The 22,913-nt window shown below is 46.7% G+C and overlaps 1 protein-coding gene across 1 annotated transcript in view; it reads left to right on the top strand.

Annotated features, from left to right (window-relative positions):
* Positions 1-19,979, top strand: part of tasp1 (taspase, threonine aspartase, 1) — a 36,408-nt gene extending 16,429 nt beyond the window's left edge. Inside the window, exons 11-14 of the mRNA XM_048270165.1 lie at positions 4,039-4,149; positions 7,675-7,776; positions 9,364-9,437; positions 18,201-19,979. Of these exons, the coding sequence (XP_048126122.1) occupies positions 4,039-4,149; positions 7,675-7,776; positions 9,364-9,437; positions 18,201-18,293 (380 nt within the window). The 3' untranslated portion in view covers positions 18,294-19,979. The remainder of the gene's footprint in view (positions 1-4,038; positions 4,150-7,674; positions 7,777-9,363; positions 9,438-18,200) is intronic.
* The last annotated feature ends 2,934 nt before the right edge of the window (positions 19,980-22,913 follow it).

Raw genomic sequence — 22,913 nt, 5'->3', positions numbered from 1 at the left:
AAGCCGCCTGTGGGGACATTAACTCTTTTCATGGGATGCGTCTGACTTTTTAAAGCGGAGAAAGCCCAGTGGGAGAGGACGCACCGCAGTTGTGGCCCTACTCTTATATATTTTAGGCCACAAAAGAAAATCGACGTAATCGCTGTCTGGTAGCTTTGCAAGGAGTTATTTCTGCTTAATTTCTCTGCTATGCTACTTTTTAGGGGCATATCTGGAGCACACGAGGACCAAGGCAAAGGAACTGCTACAGCAAGCGCATGCCGCACACGGCAGAACGTGCGCACAAAAATATGCCTTTGACTTTATAGTTCAAATTCTCAGGGCAGAGAAGGGACTTTAACAGCTAGACACCCTGTAAAACTGCCATTGGGAGTGAGCGGTGCAGTGCGCCTGAGCGCAGATTCAGCTGACTTTGCTAACAGTGTATCCACCCCCACCCCATGTGAATGTATTTCCCTTTACAGTAATCACTTACACGTCTCACTAAAAAACCAAATGTGACACACAAGAACAACTCCGGTAGACGAGAATACAGCACTGTTGAACCCTCACACCCCCTCCCCTACCCCCACCCGCACTCCAACCCGCACTCCTACCCCGCTCCCAAATTTCCTGACACCTGTAGTCTTTGGCCTGTAGTAGAGGGGTGTAAAGGCACCTTTGGCCTGTGTGAAGGAAGGGAGGAGGGATTTGAGGACTTCCTCTCTAGCCTGGAGCGAGCGGTCACAGTTTGGTTAAATGTTGCAGGGAGCCGAGGCTTTCATGGCAGGGCTGCCCTGACTGGGGGCTTTGCGTCGTCTTGTGGGGATGGCACACTTTAGAAAGAGGCTCAACCGAAAAAAAGGAAGTCCTGTGTTGTTGTTCTCCGTTATTTACTGTGCGCTTCATTTTGTTCCTTGTTCTTGTGAATCCTCGACACATGGAAAGCAAACCCCACCCCCCACCCACCCCCTTTCAACATGGCGTTTTTCTTTCATGTTCCCGAATTGCTTAGCGTGCCCCTGCTTGAGACGGAGGCGGCGAGTGTGGATGTGCGAGCTCCGTTGTGGCACCTGCTTTTCATTTCCCAGACTTAAAAGGCATTCCCATCAAAAGGGCCAGAAAAACAATCAGTTTGGGCTCTGACACGCGGAGCTCGCCTCCTCAGCCTACGTCCCTCCATACCCCCTCTCTTTCTGTTTTCCCTCTCTCTCTGCTTTCAGCCTCTGTCTGTCTTTCTCTCTCTCTCTCTCCCTCCCTCCCTCTGATTCTCTCTGTTTCTCTCTTTCTCTGCCTCTCTGTCTGTCTCTTGCTCCCGCTATTTGATTCTCTCTCTTTCTCTCCACCTCTGCCTCTGTCTGTCTGTCTGTCTTTCTCTGTTTTCCCTCTCTCTCTCTGCTTTTTGCCTCTGTCTGTCTTTCTCTCTCTCTCTCTCTCTGATTCTCTCTGTTTCTCTCTTTCTCTCTCTGCCTCTCTGTCTGTCTCTCGCTCCCCTCTTTGATTCTCTCTTTCTTTCTCTCTCTCTCTCTCTCTCCACCTCTCTGCCTCTGTCTGTCTCTCTCTCTCTCCCTCCCTCGCTCGGCTGCCCCTCTCATGTGGGTCTCTCTTCATATGCGGGTGTCTTTGTTGACCTTTTCATCCTGTCCTTGTCTTGCTGCGGTTGCTGTGATTCAGCCTCGCCAGTCAGTGGTGTTGCCTCGTAACGGCGCTCGCTTGGCTGTGCCACACTGTGGAAAGTTTGTTTTTCTTTTTTATTTCGTCCCCCCTCTTGCCACCCGCCACCCACGCCATAACCCCCTGCAAACAGGCTCTTTTTTTTTCAGCACTGCGGTCTGGTTGAAGCCCCAGTTTAAGTCATAGCAACGCAGCGTTGATGCCCGTTTCCTCCGGGGCACTAGAAGGCTTACGTTAAGAGTCAGAGAATGAAGGGGAAAGATGGCCAACCGTCCAGTCGTCCCGTCAGACCTGTTTCAACTTTTTTTTTAAACTTTCTTTCTTTTTCTTTTCATCTCGTTAAAATGAGAATTTGAAAATTGCTGCAGACATCCAGTTGTCATGGTGATGAACCTGCACACAGCTCTGTTGTAGTTACCTGATATTTTACAAGGCCCTCAGTCGTGTTTACAGAAACAACAAGGCTATTTTCTTTAAGGCTTTATGGCTCTTGTCTTGAGCCTTCGCCAAGCCTCTTTTGTTTTCACTTCAGGGGCTGTTTTTATATTTTGTAACCCTGTCAGTTTAGTTTAAAGAAGTCAAAGTGAAATGCTGCTCAAAGCAATGAAAGCAGCCCATGATTTCACTTCTTTTGCTGTTTTTTTATTTTTTTTTACTTGATAAGGGTTTATGTTTCAGTTTCTGTATATGCAGTCCAACTGCTCTCTACTTCTCTGGTCTAAATGTTCATCCCTTTTGATATGCTGTCAGAACCTCATCATAAACATTAAGCTGAATTGGTTCCTTCTCTTTGTCAGAATATTACTCTGTGGTGTGAGAACTCTGAACTTTTTGACTTACCAGATGGTTCCAATCAACCACAGATGAAACATTTTGTTTTCACTTGCAGCAGCAGTTTGATATTTGAACTTGAGCCACCTTCATTTGAATTATACAAGTGTTTAAAGTAGACCTTTTAAAGTAGGTATGGAATTTTGGAAGCACTATGAGGGTGTAATACACACTGCCTGCTGTTTAGATAGATTGATAGATAGTCTTTATTGTCCACAGGGGAAATTTGGCATCACAGTTATTTTGAATGTGATGTAGGTGATAGGTGTGAGTTGGTGACATACAATATTGATGGAGCAGGGGGAACATTAGAGGAGAATGTGTTTGGATATGCTCTGGTCCAGCAGTAGCAGGTGAGGGGGGTGGCGGGTGAGGCAACAGAAGGGGCTTTGAGTATGCAGATGGAAGAGAGGCCCTGTTGGCAGCATTTGTGGTCAGTGGTGTGTTGATCAAAACTCAGTTCATTATTATATTTACTTATGCTTAGTCATTTTATGAATCTCTTGTTATTTATTTCAATCTTGAACTTTCTCAGTATAGTAGGGGGACAGGTGGAAAATCAACCTAGCCAAAGAAAACAGATACAGTACCTACACATGACAGGCCCATGACTGAAGCAAGCGTTGTGGGCGGTCTAATGCTCGTGTTAGGGGCTAGACAGATGGGCAGAGGTATTTACATCTGCCGGTCCTGCAAAGTGGGCCTAGCATATCCTTGGTGACCCAACCTGCTCTCTATTATGGGGCTCAGACTAAGTGGACTTTCGCAAGGTCTCACTCAATTCCATGCAGTCTGAGAAATTAAAAACGAGTGGGGAGGGGGGGGGGTGATCAGATTTCCCTCCAGCGTTGGGCATTTGGAATTGTTCAAGACGTATTAGGGCCGCTGATCAGCGCTCTGAAGCCCTGAGCAGAAATTCCTCAAATATGCCCCCTTAAGGGTCCATATGTTCACGCTTAGCTTGTTTGCTTTAGCGATGGCAAAACTGTATTTAGTGTGTGTGTTTTTTTTTTTTTTTTTTGGTACTGCTTTACAAGACCAAGAGCTGATGTCAGCTTGTGTTATGTGATGACTGGGTGGTGTTATAGTGTCTAATATAGGGCATGCTTGTGTTACATACAGCTTTTGATACACACACATACACATACACATACACATACATACACACACATACACACACACACACACTTTTGAACACGTGTTTGTTTGGGGGAGCCTACAGTGACTACCCACACTCCTTGAGCACACGCCTGTAATAGGCAGTATGCTTTTTGACATGCAGCATGCTCTCGTGTAGGCTGGGCAGAACACAGTACTCTGTACTCTTGTTAAGGAGCCTCTTTGTAAGATGTTTTTTTTTAGAGGTTAGGGACAGGTTTGATCATTTATGGCCATGTGTTATTGGATACCGGTATATATTATACTTACAGTGTCTAACAGTGCAATTACCAAAACTGCTATAAATACTATTTTTTGTGAGATTTGTATATGTAAAGAATAAGTTCTAAATGAATAACTTAAACTAAATGTGTGTGTGTGTCCTGTGTGGGGCAGGCTGTGGGGAGCACCTGATGCGCACCATGCTGGCCAGGGAGTGCTCGTCGGCCCTGCAGTCGGAGGACGCTCACCAGGCCCTTCTGGAGGCTATGCAGAACAAGTTCATCAGTGAGTACTACTGACCACTACTATACACAGCACTACTACACACCACTACACACACACCACCACACACACCACTACACACTTAGTCATACTCACCAGGCCCTGCTGGAGGCTATACAAAACTAGTTCATCCGTGAGTACTACTGACCACTGCACCTCCTACACAATCAAACTCATGAACTCATCAAACTAATGACTTATCAACTCATTAACTAATCAAACTTATCAACTCATCAAACTCATCACTTATCAACTCATTAACTCATTAAACTCATCTTACTTATCAACTCATCAAACTCATCACTTATCAACTCATTAACTCATCAAACTCATCTTACTTATCAACTCATCAACTCTTTACTCATCAAACTCATCACTCATCAATTTAGACACAGCATGTGGACTGCTGCCATTAACCACACACAAGGCTTAAAGCTTTCTTGCCCTGTGTCTGTGTATTCAAATGCAGCCCAGGCCATGTAAGATTTGGACATAGATCATTATTTATAACGGCTTCAGCAATGTGTGATAACTTCAGCCATTTTCATCACAACGAACTCTGTGTTCATGTTTACTGGCATTACATTCATGCAATGTCACAGGATCTGAGCTGCTTTTACTACGCGCAATAGGCCATCTGCGCTTCCTATTGCTTATACTTTATAACTTCCTAATGTCTGGAGCATCATGGTATACTTGCTGTGTGTGTCATCTTATGTGCAGTGATCTGTATGAGTCTGTGTGACTGATCGTGTGTGTGTGTGTGAGAGAGAGAGAGAGAGAGAGTGAGTGAGTGAGTGCAGACAGACACGCATGTGTGTTTTGGCTTCTGTATTGGTAGCAGAATTGTCTTTGTTGCTGTTGTCGTGTCATCACTAATCAGCCCCTGTGCGCTGCTTTCTGTCCTAAGTGTCGTCACTCTCTAACTGTGTGCTGTGAATGTCCCCCAGATCAGATTTAGAGTCTCTGAACTCCATCAGCAGCAGTTCAGCTCTCTGTGCAGCTTCCACAGAAACACCAGTGTGTGTGTGTCTGGTGTGTGTGTGTCTGGTGTGTGTGTGTGTGTGTGTCTGTCTGTGTGTGTCTGTTTTGTGTTGTGCGTGTGTGTGTGTGTGTGTGTGTGTTTCGGGATTTCCTGTGTGTTGCTCATGGCTGTGTGTTCCTCTGGCCCCACCATCTGCTGTGTAGAACAATGAAAAGCACATGTCCAGCATGCCCAGGTGGCGAGTCACTCAGTGGTTTGCATAGCGATAGTTGGTCACTCTGTTGATGTGTTCAGATGCTAGTGAGAGTGCTAGTGTTGGGCACGAGCTAAAAAAAACCCTTGTGCATAATTTTCCATCCTGACTCACCATACACACACACACACACACACACATAAAATACACACACATACAGTAAATACAAATACACATACACAGAAACACACAAACCTCCTCACATCACCCTCTGCTCATCCGTGACTCACACACCATTGTCTTCAAATGGACTTTACACACACACACACACACACACACACACACACACACACACTTAGATATACACATGCCACACCACTGTCCTGGCATTTGTTTATTGTGCCAGTGAGGCGCTAAGGGATGGTGATGCGTAGGGATAAGTGGCGATCCGAAACCATAGCAAAACAACCAAACAAAGAGAGAGTCCAATTAACAGCTCACTCCGCTGGGAATAATGCACAGAAGAAAAGCAACACAAAACGCTTTGATTTATGGATCAATTACGCTGACTTGAAGGGGCTCCGCAAATATTCGCTGGACTCATATTTTATAGACACAGTTATTTTCAAGCGGCAGTAAATATTCTGTTGACATTTCATTTGAAGATGTTATTTACTTTTCTGTCTCTCCCTCGCTTTTTTTGCCACCCCTCTATCATTTTCAGAAGTGGTCGGTGTAAATTTTCTTTCTTTTCGCGACGGAAGACTGGCAAGTTTCAGCTCGGTTCTGAGGTCCATGAAAGCGAGTGACCACTGGGTGTGCATATTGAGTAAGGAAGGAAGGAGAGAGAAAGAGAGAGAGAGAAAAACTTAGATCCTCCGGCACAGTGTGGGAATGTGTGGCGGTTTTGGCCTCCCTTCTCAGCCCTGCGTCCACACGGACATCTGTGACCCTCGGGGGCAAGCAAACGAAGAAGCGTGCTTGCTTTCTTTTCGTCGTAATTTCAGGCCTAATTGCAGCATTGTTGTGTTGTGGCAGGGCTTAACACGAACCAAAGCCCCGGGAAAACCTCATGCCCCCCCACCCCCAACGCGCCGCGGCTAGCAGCGAGTATGATTACGATGTGCCACGCTGACGAACCGGTCCGCGTGGTCCGTTGGCCATACATGACCTCTGTGTGAAACGCTAGATTTTTTTTCTTTTTTTGTTGCTGTTAATTTTTTTAAATCCGGCCGTCATCTCGGCTTTCCGAGCCTCTCCTTTCATCTGCGTCTGTGTCGTGAGTGGAGGGTAAACAGGCCGACAGGGGAAAGGTACCTGGAGCTCTGGCAGTCAGAGGCAGGGGGATAAGATGTGCAATCTGTTATGGAATATTAGACAGAGGGGTGATTTAAGGCCCTGTTAAAGGGCCTAGTGTGAATTCCAGCCTTTTGTGTGAAGGCCGGCCAGGCTTGAACTCGGGCCTGTTTTAATTGAGCGTTTTGAAGTGGGCCCGGGAAAGGGGATCGCTGTGTTTTGTGTGCCCCGAAACCCAGAACGTACTTGCACACTGTGCATGTCCAGCCTGCCAGCACAGGACTGCACAATCCATTTAATTTTCAAACAGGTTGGCTATGGAGAGGCACACCACCATACTGACTTATGTGGGCTGTGGACAAATGAGCCTACTTTCCCATACACATACTCCTGGTCACAGGTTTGCCCGCTGGGGTGTGTGTGTGTGTTGGGGTAGGGTTCTAGATCATTAATCCTCGTGCTCATTCTCTGCGATCAGCTATGAAGCACTGATGGGGCTAGTCAGAGCGGATTCAGAACCCTTTCATCTCACCTGCTGAGGTCAGGTTTTATGTCCTCCTACGTGAAGCGCGCAGCGATCCTGCCATCAAGTCACCATGTGGTTGAGGACTGTGGATATAGCACGTAGTGGACCTTGTTATTTAACCCGATTGCGCTCAAAAACCAGACTTTCAGAATCACTGTGAATTTTCTGGTCTGGTTAATAAAACAAAGCGCTTGGAAAGAATAATTGTTTGCAGTTGTTTAGCTTGGCCTGGAAAGGTAAGGGGAAAATGTATGTTTCCCTTGTAGAACATTAAATAGCCAATAAATTACTCACAGCACGGCTGGGTAGAGAAAGACAAGGCCTCTGAAGCATCTTTTCTGCCTTCCCCCAGGGCTAGTTGACCTCCTGCAGCTGTGTGAACTGCTAAGGACTTCAAGATAGGGATTACAATGCACTGGTCAGTTAGTGTTGAAACTCGAAAATGTATTTAATTTTGTCTTTGTGTGTGTGTTTCTCTGTCTTTTGTCTCTCTCTCTATGTGTGTGTGTGTGTGTGTGTGTGTCACAGGTTCACCCTTCCTGGCCAGTGAGGACTGTGTGTTGGGTGGCGTCATCGTGCTGCGATGCTGCCGGTGTGCCGAGACTTCGTCGGACATCCAAGCTCTGCTGGGTGAGAGAAACGCATCAGAACTGCAACAGCCTCTCTCATTCACCTCCCCATATCTGTCTCTACGCACACACACACACACACACACTGCTCTCAGTTTCCACATACAGGTAGTGTTTCCCTGCTACGCATCACCCGGGTCTCCTATCTGGTCCTTGAGTTGAGCTTGAGCTCTCTTTGAACTTGGTCAGCTTCAGTAAGTCACATGTGGAAGTCCCGACCACAGGTCATCACTGTGTTTTCTGATGGCCAGGCATCAGTTCAAAATGTTAAGATTTTAATGAATGTTTGTGAGGACAAACACCACAATCATCCACTGCCTCGCATGCAAGCTGAGACCAAATACCGGCAGACATACTGGTGGTTACTCACCAATTCATTACGAGCATGACATTAGATAAGCATGTCTAGATGCTTGGCCAGTGGTCTCGAAGGTTAGCACAGCATACTTGATAGAAGAGGAGCAGAACCTCACTAGAACTCACTCTCTCTCTCTCTCTCTCTCTCTCTCTCTCTGACTGACTCTCACTCTGGTTTCTGTGATCCAGCAGACCTGACCTTAACTGCTTCTTTTTTGTGGATTTTAAATGTCCCCCGCCACCCTCCTCCTTCCTCCTCCTCTTCCTCCTCCTCCTCCTGGTCTTGTGATGGATGCTTTGGCTAGTTTTCCCCTTGCACGCTTGTACTTATGCACCACAGAGGTCGAAACACAAACCTAAACCCAACTGAAATGATTTTGACTTTTTTCTGTTTCATACAGCCAAAGTCCTGAGGTCAAAGCCATTGTAAAACACACACACACACACACATATACACATACACACACTATTGGGGGATACTCTTGCTTGAGAACGACCCAGTAGCAGGATAACACTACCTGTGGAAACTGATAGCTGTGTGTGTGTGTGCTCTGCCTCTCCACTCTGCTCCTCTGCCTTCCTGACTGACAGACCTTGACAGCATTATCTGCTAACGTCATAAAGCACAACGCATTTCCCTAAATCCGCACCATCATGTGCACGCAAATCACCCCACCACCACCACCACCACCACTACCAATAATCACCACTCTCGACCACAGAGGAGATCAGGCCATATCTGTAAACATCTCCAAGTGGTGTTGGTACCTCCAGCGTAAACATGGCACGCGTTTCCCCCTCTCTGTGATGAATGACGAACCTAAACGGACGTTAAAGTGCAGCGTTGGAGCTGACAATGGGCTCTTTGTTTGGATTGGGCAACACCTATCTCCCCCATGAATGGAAACACTTGGAACACTTGGACACCTGAATGCTTTGTTGGTTAATTTGAGGCGAGTCTGGATCGCTCTCTTGTTTACACACATTGACTTACTCCCCCCCCCTAGAAAAGTTCTGCCATATGAACGCGACCTCTTTAAAGAGTAATGATTCACAATGTCTGATGTGAGGCAGAATAGGAGTGGACAAGCTTTGTAGTCTGTCTTTGGTTCTTCCTCTCAGTTTCTTTCATTCCGCCTCTTTCTCACGCTCCCTCTTTCACTCTGTGTGTGTGTGTGTGTGTGTGTGTAACCGTGTAACCCATGCCATGTGTTTGTGTTTGCCTCTACAGTGGAGTTCTTGTGGAGTCATACTACAGAGAGCATGTGTGTCGGCTACATGTCGGCACAGGATACCAAAGCCAAGGTGAGCTCTTCGCCACTTTTCCAACTCTGTGTGCGTGTGTGCCTTTGTGTGTGTGTTTATATGAATATTGTCTGTTTGTATGCATACTGTGTGTGTGTGTGTGTGTATAGTTTGTATACATACTGTCTGTCTGTGTGTGTGTGTGTGTGTGTATAGTTTGTATGCATACTGTTTGTGATTGTGTGTGTGTGTGTGTAGTTTGTATGCATACTGTGTGTGTGTGTGTGTTAGGGCTGGGACAACGCGTCGACGCAAAATATGAGTGTCGATTCGTCAAGCATAACATGTGCTGCTAAATATTTTTAATTTTACACCTTCAGTGTTTTCCATACGTTGACTAATCTGTGGCTGGGCACCACAAAATCAAAACCGGCCACCACAAATTGATGTTCTATGTTGTAGGCCTACTATTTAAATTAAAGATAAGATAAAATAATTTCATTGAGCTGCACTTTTTACTCACACAGCCTTTCCTCGCCCTCCCGCTCTCTCAGAATCGCAGAGCCCACTGCTCCTCCTCTGCATGTGCATTTAACAAAATATTCACGATTGTTGAAGGATTGTTGTTGCCACACAGAAGCACTGCATAGAACACAGTGGACTAAATTGCTATTAAATCCGCTTAGCATCGTGACCATGCTGCGCAAATTTGCAGCATTAAAACTGCTGAATTAAAGTTAAAGTAAACTCTGCTAAGGTCTTATCACAACATAGTACATTGAGGAGACTAAACTAAGTTAAGTTACAGTATGCAATCAAGCAGTATCTCAAAGCTAACGTTAGAATACTGTTTGGGTTTCAAGTTTAGCATGCTTAGGCTACTTGCAGCTGCTTATTCGTTACTCATGCAGGGCTCATTTTATTGACTCTGAATGTTTGCAAAATCCCGATGTAAATGGAAAAGTGTTTTCCAAGACTCAAAACAACAACAACAACACATTACATTTATATAGCGCTATTCTCGATACTCAAAGCGCATCACATGGATGGGGGGACCTCACTAGTAACCACCACCAATGTGTAGCACCCACCTGGGTGATGCACGGCAGCCATTATGCGCCAGAACGCTCACCACACACCAGCTTGAGGTGGAGAGTGAGGGAGTGAATGAGCCAATTACAGTGGAGGATGATTAGGGGGGCAGATTGAATGAGCCAGGTTGGGAAATTAGCCAGGACACCGGGAAGCAAAAGTGCTTGTCCAAAGGAGAAGTACGAACCGTTATTTGAACTAACTACGTTATGAATTGCATCCACACATCAGCAGCCTTTTAACTGTGTTAATGTAAATTGCAAGGATTCCCACACGAACATCTTAAAATGACAGGCACTCAATTAGACATATATTGCAATGTTAAAGAATTCATGTTTTTTTTCATTCAAATGTGTAAATAAACATGTATAAGTTGCTATTAGTGAATTAATGGGGGGATAATCGAATCGAAATCGAATCGGACTGAAAAAATGAATCGTTAGATTAATCGATGCATCGAAAAAATAATCGCTAGATTAATCGTATAAAAAATAATCGTTTATCCCAGCCCATACTGTTTGTGTGTGTGTGTTTGTGTGTATACTTTATACACACTGTTTGTGTGTGTGTGTGTGTGTGCTTGTTTGTGTGTGTGTGTGTGTGTGTGTATAGTTTGTATACATACTGTGTGTGTGTGTGTGTGTGTGTAGTTTGTATGCATACTGTTTGTGTGTGTGTATAGTTTGTATACATACTGTGTGTGTGTGTGTGTGTGTAGTTTGTATGCATACTGTTTGTGTGTGTGTGTGTGTGTGTGTAGTTTGTATGCATACTGTTTGTGTGTGTGTGTGTGTTCGTGGCCAAGGTGCACCCTCATCTTCACGCCGCTGTCAGTGATTGCTTGCACTCTCTAATCAGCCGCCCCCCGGGACGTTCCCTCTTGGCGTCCCCCCTCTTCACCTCTGCTCCTCACCCCGGCAGGGTGCTGAGTGACTTATAGCCGCGCCGAAAATAGCATCAAATACTCCCAAATGTGCCGTTATTTTTCTGCGGCAAGCAAAGTGACAAGAGAAACAAATCACACGCCACGGACTGGTAATGCGATGCCCAAATTAGCCGTGTGAAGAAAAACAATGGCCTGACCCTTCGCACTCCTGAGGAGGGGAGAAAAAAAAGCAACATCAAACGCGTAGCGTGGAAGGAAATGAAAAGCATAGCGAGAGAAAATAAGAGGCTCTGACAGTGTGGCAGGACTTTGAACTCCTTCAAACCCGAATTAAGGGAGATTAGATTTTGCTAACATCTCATGGACTTGACTCCTTTCTTTACACACACAATCATTCAGTTTTTCCCTTTCTGTTTGTCTCTATCGCATGTGTTTATATCCCTGTTCTATCTTCCAGCCAGCTATGTTGTAATAGCTGGCGTTGTGATACTGTCTGCACCATTGTTGACAACTTTAGAGTCAATGTGTTCGAGAGGAGAGCAGTGTGTCTGTACAACAGCCTTGGTAGTAGTCTCCTCAGGCAGATTCATGTTATTTCTTTTTCAACTAGGGGTTAGGCTGTTTTTTTTTTAGGGAGAAATGATCTAAAGACCCGAGGTGCTGAAACATTGTCTGAGCGCAAATAGAAAACAGTCTGTCCAAAAGAGCCACGGACTGGTAATGCGACACCCAAATTAGCCGTAGGAAGAAAACAATGGCCTGACCCTTCGCGACTTGGAGGAGGGGAGAAAAAAGTAACATCAAACGCGCGTGGAAGGAAATGAAAACATAGCGAGAGAAAATAAGAGGCTCTGACAGTGTGGCAGGACTTTGAACTCCTTCAAACCCAATTAAGGGAGATTAGATTTTGCTAACATCTCATGGACTTGACTCCTTTCTTTACACACACAATCATTCAGTTTTTCCCTTTCTGTTTGTCTCTATCGCGATGTGTTTATATCCCTGTTCTATCTTAGCCAGCTATGTTGTAATAGCTGGCGTTGGGATACTGTCTGCACCATTGTTGACAACTTTAGAGTCAATGTGTTCGAGAGGAGAGCAGTGTGTCTGTACAACAGCCTTGGTAGTAGTCTCCTCAGGCAGATTCATGTTATTTCTTTTTCAACTAGGGGTTAGGCTGTTTTTTTTAGGAGAAATGATCCTACAAAGACCGTGGTGCTGAAACATTGTCTCGAGCAAAATAGAAACAGTCTGTCCAAAAAGAAGAGAGAGAAGGGGTGTCTTGGGGCGTGTTTTTCAGTAGTTTGGTGGATGTGTAATCCTAACTCTGTCACTGTCCACAACCCGCTCCTATCCCTGGTCTGTGGACAGTGAGTTACAGAGAGTTAGGATTACACATTCACCACCACCACCACTCACAGTTCTGGTTGGATGTGGCCTGCATTCCCATCCCTCCATCACTCCATCCCCACCCACACACAACAAACCCCTGAGATAGAGAGAAAGTGAGAGAGAGTGTGTGTGTGAGAGTGTGTGTGAGTGAGTGTGTGAGAGAGAGAGTGTGTGTGAGAGAGAGAGTGTGTGTGTGTGTGTGAGAGAGAGTGTGCGTGTGTGTGAGAGAGAGTGTGTGTGTGTGAGAGAGAGAGTGTGTGTGAGAGAGAGAGAGAGAGAGGGGTAGAGTGTTCATCCAGCTCTCTCTCATTCCTCTGACATTCCTCCCATTCCAGGCTGGCCGGCTGGTGTGGGCTGGTGTTCCTCAGCCCAGTTCCTCTCCCCTCTGGAACAGCACAGGAGGCACCTCCGCCAGGCGCCCATACATTCCTCAACGTTCACAAATAATCAACATCATTATCAGCATACCACACAGTAGTACGCATGGCTCTGTCCAAACCTAAAGACCACTCTGATGTCACATTCACAGTACAGTAGTTAGTAGTTAGTCCTATGCTGGAATGATTCTAGTCTACTAAACTATGAGTGTACTATGACGGATGGTCAGGTTGGCATTAGGCATTAGATAACACTCATGAGAGAAAGCATCCACCCTTAAACAGAAACTCTCATTGTCTCTTTCAACGCATGCATTACACTCCATTTTTGGATTATGATGACATTACATTACATTGTTTTCTATACAAGCCATGAAACCAGCGTCAAGACTCTGCACACTTCCATGCCAATTAATGCATTCAGTTCTAATTTTGTCGGTGTGGCTCAGTAAAATCAAATATACACATTTTCCCACTGATGTGCGTGGCAAGTGTCGGCACACTCATGTTGGTGGCTAAGTGGTAAACCTCCTAATATAAGTGCTCCAGGAGTTCATTCTGCCTGCAAAACAAAGCAGTAGGGCTCTTCTATTAGGAGTATTACCACTTACTCTGAGTTATCTTAGTCAGACCTCAGTCATTAATCCATGATGTTGGAATTCCCCACAGGCCTCATTGACATTGAGTGCCTCTCTATTTATTTGAGTTTTGGAGATCACATTAGCGGAAAATAAATGATGTACATCGTAATGGGATGTTCTTTCCAGAGCTGCTGATTGGGTGGCCTCTTAAAGTTGGCAAATTCAGACACGTTTTTAGTCAGCTTGTAATTTAAATCGACACCTTTTTCCATTAGATCTTATTCTGTCGGTTTGGCCAAGTCTCGCTCCTTCGTTCCTGCCCTTCCAAAGTGGCAGCCAGATGTGTTTAGTTTCTCTGTATTGGACCTAATTGTTTGATTATTTGCCCAGCACACACACACACACACTCACACCATCACAGCATCTCGTTGACTGGATCAGAGAGAGTCAGTTTGAAAGGTTGTTCCTTTCCTGAAGCTGAGCTGCTGTTAAACACAATTAGTAACACAGCGGTGCTTGTGGCTATTGTATAGGTGCGACCACCACTGCTCTAACGGGGTGATGAAGGCAAACTCAATGGTCATATATTGGTTCAGGACAAATTGTGGCCAGATCAAGGGCTCCCACCCCTGCCTGTGTATCTCCTCTCGGGGGTTAAAAGCATCTGCTCCTCCTCTGCTCAGTAAGGAAGTGCTTTGGTCCATTAGAGCTGGAGTGAAGTGAGCCAATGGTTGATTTACATTGAACGTTGACCTCAACCTGATCTTTTGCGATCTGGTTGCGTAATAAGCTTCTCTGGTTTGACAAACCTGCTGGTGTGAGGTGGAAAAGATACAAATATTGCAATCTTTCCACTTCCCCTGTAATTCTTCATCTCCCCCCCCCCCCCCCCCCTCTCACTTTCTAGTAAATCTCTCTGCTGTAATAACCCAAGGCCGCCCACATTCTGTAGGCCTTGGTGTGATCTCTCTCTCTCTCTCTCTCTCTCCCCTCCCTCCTCTCCCTCTCCCCTCTCCCCCTCTCCCCAACCCAGTCCGACCCACCGTTCTGTCGGCCTTGTGTGATATTGTGTGACTGCGGCGACAAAGAGACAACTCTAGGCGTGAAGCACAGCATTGTGAGAGCATGGGCCTGTGTGGGCCCGGATCCGCTCCGATGCATACATCCCTGCGATGGCGGAGAGCCGTCACTTTCGGCTCTTTAACACACTCCACTGGCGCAGAAGTGTCGTCTCCTTGGGAGGCAACGGTGGAACAAAGGACATCGTGAAAAATAAATATTTTTGGTGAGGCTTGAAAGCAAACAATTTGTTTTACTGGGATTTTTCCCCTCTCTCTCTTTTTGTTTGGCTAGCCTATTTTTACTGGCTATTATTGAAGGTGTTGGGCAGAACACAGAAGTGAATTATGACTTGTCTCTTTATTGACGCCGTGGTCTCGGGACCTTTGTTGTTGGGCCGCCGGACATTTGGATTAGCTCAGAGATGTTACAGAGGTGGTGCTTGGCTTGCCACGAAGTTCATGCCAGTCGGGAGATGTGTCTCCTGTCATTTAGTTTGTTTCCCACATCAAAAAGTGTCCAGTGAAAAAACAGGCTGGGTGTTTGCGGGCTCTGGAAGAACAACAGAGCCCGGTAGTTCAACCAGCAGTCAGGAACCATGTTTACTGACGATGTATCAGATCGCTCTCAAGAGAAACATCTGGGAAATGGGTTTCAGAGCCGGCGTTGGATGTATTGTTCTGGTACACTTGGCATTGTCTTCAGAGGGACTTTGATTATAACAATGCAGTTTTGTCTTTTTGCCTTTGCACGCTTGTGCACAAACTTTCACCTTTGTCACCTTCTTCCTCCCGGTTTGGAAAGTGATCGAAAGCAGGCGGGTTCAGATGGGTGTCGGAGAGGAGCGGAGGACCAGGAGGGGAGGAAGGGGGGAGGGGAAGAGTTTTGTAACGCCACACCAATCCTGCGGTTAAATCATCTCTCTTCCCCAGTTGTTTTGCTAACCCTGCCGTGTGTGTTTGAGTGATTCACCCCATCAAACAGGCCCAGCGTTAAACGCCATCTCCTTCCACTGCTGATTTCTCCAGCAGATTTGCATTGAGCCTGCACATGTTCTCAGGGGCTGGGCTAAATGGGCCCAGCTAAAGCCCCGTGCACACCTCTAGGACTCTTGGAGGAGCCTGGGGGGCCCGGTTATTGGAGGGGTGGGGTGGGGGTGGGGTTGGGTAATTTCCACTGAGTGTTGCCATGTGTTTCCAGGGTCCCTCTAGGCTGGCCAGAGTTTACATGGCAGTGACAGTTGCCCCTTTGCAAGCCCAGAGCTGGAGTTTAAGACCTGAGATTACCCATATTACTGCCACTCTCTCTCTCTCTCTCTCTCTCTCTCTCCCTCCCTCCCTCTCCCTCTCTCCCTCTCCCCCTCTCCCCAACCCAGTCCGACCCACACGTTCTGTCGGCCTTGGTGTGATGTGTGTGACTGCGATGACAAAGAGACAACTCTGGGCGTGAGAAGCACAGCATTGTGAGAGCATGGGCCTGTGTGGGCCCGGATCCGCCCGTGCATACGCCCTGCGATGGCGGAGAGCCGTCACTTCTCGGCTCTTTAACACACTCCACTGACGCAGAAGTGTCGTCTCCTTGGGGGAGGCAACGGGTGGAACAAGGACATCGTAAAAAAATAAATATTTTTGGTGAGGCTTGAAAGCAAACAATTTGCTTTGCTGATTTTTTCCCCTCTCTCTCTCTTTTTGTTTGGCTATTTTTACTGGCTATTGAAAGTGTTGGGCAGAAACACAGAAGTGAATTATGACTTGTCTCTTTATTGACGCGTGGTCTCCGGGACTCTTTGTTGTTGGGCCGTCGGACATTTGGATTAGCTCAGAGATGTTACAGAGGTGGTGCTTGGCTTGCCATACGCAGTCTCGCCAGTCGGAGATGTGTCTCCTGTCATTTAGTTTGTTTCCACATCAAAAGTGTCCAGTGAAAACGAGGCTGGGTGTTTGCGGGCTCTGGAAGAACAACAGAGCCGGTAGTTCAACCAGCAGTCAGAACCATGTTTACTGACCGATGTATCAGATGCGCTCTCAAGAGAAACATCTGGGGAAATGGTTTCAGAGCGCAGCGTTGGATGTATTGTTCTGGTACACTTGCGCATTGTCTTCAGAGGGACTTTGATTATAGCAATGCAGTTTTTGTCTTTTTGCCTTTGCACGTTTGTGCACAAACTTTCACCCAAGTGTCACCTTTCTTCCTCCCGGTTGGAAAGTGATCCGAGCAGGCGGGTTCAGATGGGTGTCGGGAGAGGAGCGGAGGACCAGGAGGGGAGGAAGGGGGAGAGGGGGAAGAGTTTTGTAACGCTACACCAATCTGCGGTTAAATCATCTCTCTTCCCCAGTTGTTTTGCTAACCCTGCCGTGTGTGTTTGAGTGATTCACCTCATCAAACAGGCCCAGCGTTTAACACGTCATCTCCTTCCACTGCTGATTTCTCCAGCAGATTTGCATGGGAGCCTGCTGGCGTTCTCAGGGCCTGGGCTAAATGGGCCCAGCTAAAGCCCCTGCGTACTTACTCTAGGACTGCGGAGGGAGCCTGGGGGTCGGATTGTGGAGGGGGTGGGGTGGGGGTGGGGGGTTGGGTAATTTCCCCATTGAGTGTTGCCATGTGTTTCCAGGGTCCTCTAGGCTGGCCAGAGTTTACATGGCAGTGACAGCTGCCCCCTTTGCAAGCCCAGAGCTGGAGTTTAAGACCTGAGATTACCCATATTACTGCCATCTACTGTAGTTGCTCCCTCTCTTCTTCTCTCTCTCTGTCTCAGCCTCTTGTTCTCTCGTTGATGGTGCTCTCCCCCCCAGCACATGGGAGTCTGTGTGAATGAGGATGGATGGGGCGGAGAGATCCATGTCTGTTTACAGGGGGTAGAGACCGGGTGCCTTTGATCCCAGCGAGGAAGCCTCTGTCCCAGCCTGGCAGCCCCCTGGGTTTGCCCTCTCTCCTCTCCTCTCCTCTCCTCTCCTCTCCTCTCCTCTTCCTCAATCCTCTGCTCATCTCCTCTCCTCTCCTCTCCTCTCCTCCTCAATCCTCTTTGCTCATCTCCTTTCCTCTCTGCTCCTCTTTGCTCATCTCCTTTCCTCTCTGCTCCTCTTTGCTCATCTCCTTTCCTCTCCTCTCCTCTCCTCTCCTCTCCTCTCCTCTCCTCCTCAATCCTCTTTGCTCATCTCCTTTCCTCTCTGCTCCTCTTTGCTCATCTCCTCTCTTATCCTCTCCACTCTGTTCCTCTTTTCTTCTCTCCTCACTGCTCCTCTTTTCTTTGCTCATCTCCTCTCCTCTCTTCTCCTCTCCCATCTGCTCCTCTACTTCACCCTTGGTTTACCCATGACCAGCTCCTCACACTAAACGCTTCCATTGTTCTGTTTGTTTCCTTCAACCTCTCTCTCTCTCTGTCTCTCTCTTTGTCTTTCTCTCTCCCTATATCACCCTCTCTCTGTCTTTCTCTCAGACTCACATCTCTAGGTTGCCCCCTGGAGCAGTCGCCGGACAGTCTTTGGCCATCGAGGGTGGAGTGTGTCGCCTCGGCAGCACAAGTGACTAACACACACACACACACACACAGACTAGGCCCAGAGGGAGCTGCTCAAGAGAGTCAGATATAAGTCCATAAAAACAACCAAGACCACCCACACATTTCTCTCTCTCACTCACACACACGTGCACATATGCACAGACACACACACACTCACACTCACACACACACACACACACACAAAACACAGACCCAAAACAATAGTGCTTCCTTAGCGATATGCTACTGGGCTTGTCCCTTAACTTGCCCGGGCCAGTAGTACTAATAAGCTGTGGCTGCCGAGCACTCTGTCTGACGGACAGGCAGGCAGACAGACGGGTGTGGACAGATATGAGCCGTGGCACACACACACACACACACACACACACACACACACACACACACACACACACACACACACACACACTGGCATTTCTCTGGCGCGACCGCCAGCTTCCAGCCTCCAGCTGTCCTGAATGGCTCTCGTCTCCACAGCCTGATGTCTTACCTGCCCTCAGCGTGTCACGGCTTCCATTTCAAATCTTCCAGTTGCAACATGCACCATTCTTGTCGTTGTATATATAAGCTGGGGTGGATGGAAACAGGGTGAACATCGACTTTTATCTCATTTCTTGATTGTTTTTCTGTTTTGTTTTTGTTGTTTTTGTTTGTGTGTTTGTTTGTTTTACTACTATTTCTTGATATTTTACTTTTTTGACAGTTTTGAGAGAGTGCAAAGCAAAGTTGTCCAGAATATGCGCAATATGTGCCACATTTTAAGGAATCGGAAATGTCACATGAACAGTGTGAGAAATTGATTTTTTGTTTTGAGTGTTTTTATGACATAAGATGCACCGAAAGGACATTTTGATGAAGACTTTCACCAGTAAGTTGAGATTTAGTTAAGACATTCATGGCATTAGCAAGACATAAGAAATATATTTCATTATAGACATACCTGAACACACCTCTTCAGGCACACTGACACGGATTTGCACTCATAGTTGTTGCTCTCCTCAGTCACGTTTGAAATGCTAGTGACCGAGTTAGCCACATGAGGAATAAACGTAGGGAAAAAACAGTAGATGCATTGGAAAGAATATGCACTTTTTGACCTATCTAAAGCTATTAGAGAGCACTGCTCTGGTTCTCATGCACGACTCCTATTAATAAGTACTGTAAGGTGTGCAAGGGTATGGAGAGTATCGCGTGGTGGTACTGTAAACAACTTAGGCGGCGACCTTTCCAAATATATAGACTATTTGATCAAGACTGTTAGTTGCTCATTATATATATATTTGTACTTGCTTCCACAGAGGTGTGTATTTTGTAGTGAAGATAGGAAATGGAAAAAAGCTACAGTGTATTTATTAGTGCCGCTTATTCGGTTTAATCAGGGAAGGTGATTTGTGAATAGGGGCAAGGCTCAAATAGGGGCAAGGCTCGATCATTGCTGTCCTTCCTCCCAGGGTAGTTCACTTTGACACAGTTGAGGAAGGACTGCTATAGTTCCTGTGTGTTGCATCCCTCTTCAGACTCTCCAGCCGTACAAGGTGTTGAATGGATAACTGATGGCAATTTAATGCTCCGAATTGTATGCCGCTCCATGTGACATTACTTGAAAATTGCTTTTGGTATGAAATGTCTCCAAGACATTCCTATCAACATTTTGTGCTAACCTCTTAACTGCAATGCTCAATAAATATCAAATATGTGCTTGTGTGTTTTTGTTTTTTTCGAGCTTCGTCTTCCCCCGTCCACAGCACCCGCAATCAAGTCCAATTTTTCTCACTGTCGTGAGGACATGCTAAATGGAAACACAACCATTTACAGGCATTTGCAAAACAGGCCAGGCATTTCAACAGAAAACTCTAGAATGCAACCCTCAAATTTTGCTTTCAGTACAGGACGAAAGCTAAGCTATAATATAATAATAATAACAAAGTGTGCGCGACTTTTTCTCAGCCTGTGTCTATTTTTTGCCAGCTTGTCGGCCTTGTGAGCGAGGCTGGTTTCTGACATGAAAACGACTATTTGTAGCAAGCCGTTTGTTTTCGAGGGCCCCGCACTGACAGGCAGGTTTGTCTGTCCACTCTCTCCCGGCTCTCCGCTCCTCTCGCCATGTCCCGCCGCCTCGTTCAGCGCAGCATATCATATAATCTTAACTGTGGGCTGCCAAAGATTTATAGTCTGGAGATAAATTACACACTGGACAATAACCCAGGGTGAAAATAGCCCCTCTGCAGAAGAGCTGAGGCGACCAAGTTTACAAACGGCTTAGTCTGATGTCAAATCGCACATAATTAACTGCCTTATAATGTGAGTCTGAGGGGCCTTTGCCCCAAGTGAGAACCTTGAAGCCTAGCTAAAAATGTTCAGTGTTCTTTCACTCTCTCTCTCCCTCCCTCTTTCTCTTTGTTATGGTTCCTGGAGTGTCTTTTGATTTACATTTTGCCTCAGCTGTAAAAGTAGCTTCTCATCCAACATGCCCTATTCCTTTTGAATTGTCTTTCACAGCCAATTCACATTACACACTCATCTTTAAAAAAGTGAATGTTTGTTTTATTTTCATGTGGTTTCACATCTAGTCTCACTACTCTTATACAAGCTCTCCTGAAACTCTTAAGAGTCGGTGAGCAACAATCCACACTTATTTTGTTTAGTTGTAAGTTACTTTCGATAAAACGGACGTAAATGTCTCCAGATTGAAGGCCTTTTAAGTCATTCAACATCAATATCAGGCCCTGCTGTATTCACTCAGCAGAAGCAACTGTGTTATGGCCTCACCCCTGGTGCACTCTGGGTAATAGCCGAGCTAACGTTTTCCTGGAGAACTCATGCCAAATCGGTGTCTGGTTAATGAAATAGCCCACGTCAGAAGCAATCAGCGGTCCAGACCGGCTGCCATCAGTTTAACAATCGTGTCAGTCTCGCCAGTTGGAGCCGAGTTTGCCCAGCTGCCTGCGCTGGACTCTGTCCACTGGAGTGATGAGGAACGTGCCGTAAACCCGTCTGGGGCGATATGAACGCGTTTTATCTCCTCCGTGAGGCCACAGAGCTGCTGTATGCTCCTCCTGTGGCACAGCTGTGAGGACTTAGGTGCCCACTGCAGCGAGAGCCTGGGTTCCATTCCAAAGGGATCACACACAGTTGACCAGTGAAGTAATGCCACAGTATTTGTACTTTGAATCCATTTGTGCTAAATGAATACCTTTAAACAACGCTGCTGTGGACACTGGAGGGCATCGGATTGAGATGAGAGCCCAGTACTGTGTCCAGTCAGTGTGTGTACTGTGTGTCCAGTCAGTGTGAGGTAGAGGTACATGACAAGGGCTCTGACAAGCCTGAGAGAGGGCTGAGGTAATGTGTGGGTGGAATGTTCATTTTAGAAATTCTTTGTTTGCCATCTATTGATTAAACCTGTGATTTAGCTAACCTGTGATTCCACAACCACCCCCACCTGTTTTTTTCTACAGTCCCAGTTGTATCTCTTCCAACACTAATGGACCTTCTTTCAAGGCATTAACTTGTGTGTTTGTCTTCTCTAGGTTCTTATAATTTTCCTTTATCCTATAGTTTTTTCATGGATGAATGATCAACGATGGGCCAATGAAGCTGGCCAGTGGATCATTAACTTAGTCCACTGAAAATCTCTCTCCCTTTCTCTTTCTCTGTCTTTCTCCTTTTCTCTCCCTCTGTTTTTCTCTCTTCCTTCCTCTCTCTCTCTCTCTCTCTCTCTCTCTCTCTCTCTCTCTCTCTCTCTCTCTCTCTCTCTCTCTCTCTCTCTCTCTCTCTCTCTCGCTCTGCTCTCCTCTCTGCACCACATGGTTACTTTTGGGCAATTAGTTTTGTTAGTGCAGAGCGTTTGGCTTTCATCAAGGCTGCCCACTCCCGCGCCCCTGGGAAACCTGCTTCCCCGTCCTGCACAGTAGTCTGCCCCCACCGACCACTATTCATCAGAGCGCGCCTCTGCCACCGCTCTTCCCGGGGCCCCCTCGGCTTTGAAAGGGAATACTGGGTCTTTTAACAAACACAGGGAAGAGGTCTGCGTCGCTGCCCTACCTCTACCCCGTGTTACCCGTCACCACTCTATACCCCCCCACCCCCTTCCCCAATACCACCGCTGCCGACACCCAAGGTGTATCCAATGCCTCTCGCTCAGCAAGAGCTGAAATGCAAAACAGACGGCCGGGCAAATAAAGATCAAAGTGAGCCGCCCAGGCCGAGCCAGCCCACTGTCCTCGCATAGCGGGTGCTCCTGTCACAGCGAATCACACACACACACACTCTTTTAACGACATGGCCAATGATACCACCTCCTGCTCACCACCGTCCTCTCACATCGACACATTGGTTCCCCAATGAGCCGCTCCAGCCTTTGTCACACACAAGGGGCAATGCGTAGGATAGAAATAGCTTCCCAGTCCGGTCGTTTCTGGCTACGCTGCAGTAGGGGTTGTGTGGGTAGCCCAGAAATATGGGCCACCACCCGCCGCCCCCTAACCACCACCTCTCAGACGAAGATACAAATTTCGCTGTTGTCTTTTATATACGCATACATGCTGGAGTCCAGCTGTCTTCGCTCCTCTCCGTACCGTTTTTTCTTGGCATTTGAAGCCCACAAGAATGCGAGTGCTCCTCGCCGCATCG

Source organism: Alosa alosa, chromosome 18, assembly GCF_017589495.1.
Source record: "Alosa alosa isolate M-15738 ecotype Scorff River chromosome 18, AALO_Geno_1.1, whole genome shotgun sequence".
NCBI classification, from domain to species: Eukaryota; Metazoa; Chordata; class Actinopteri; order Clupeiformes; family Clupeidae; genus Alosa; species Alosa alosa.
Note: the sequence above shows the minus strand (reverse complement) of the source record. Positions and strands in the feature narration are given on the sequence as shown.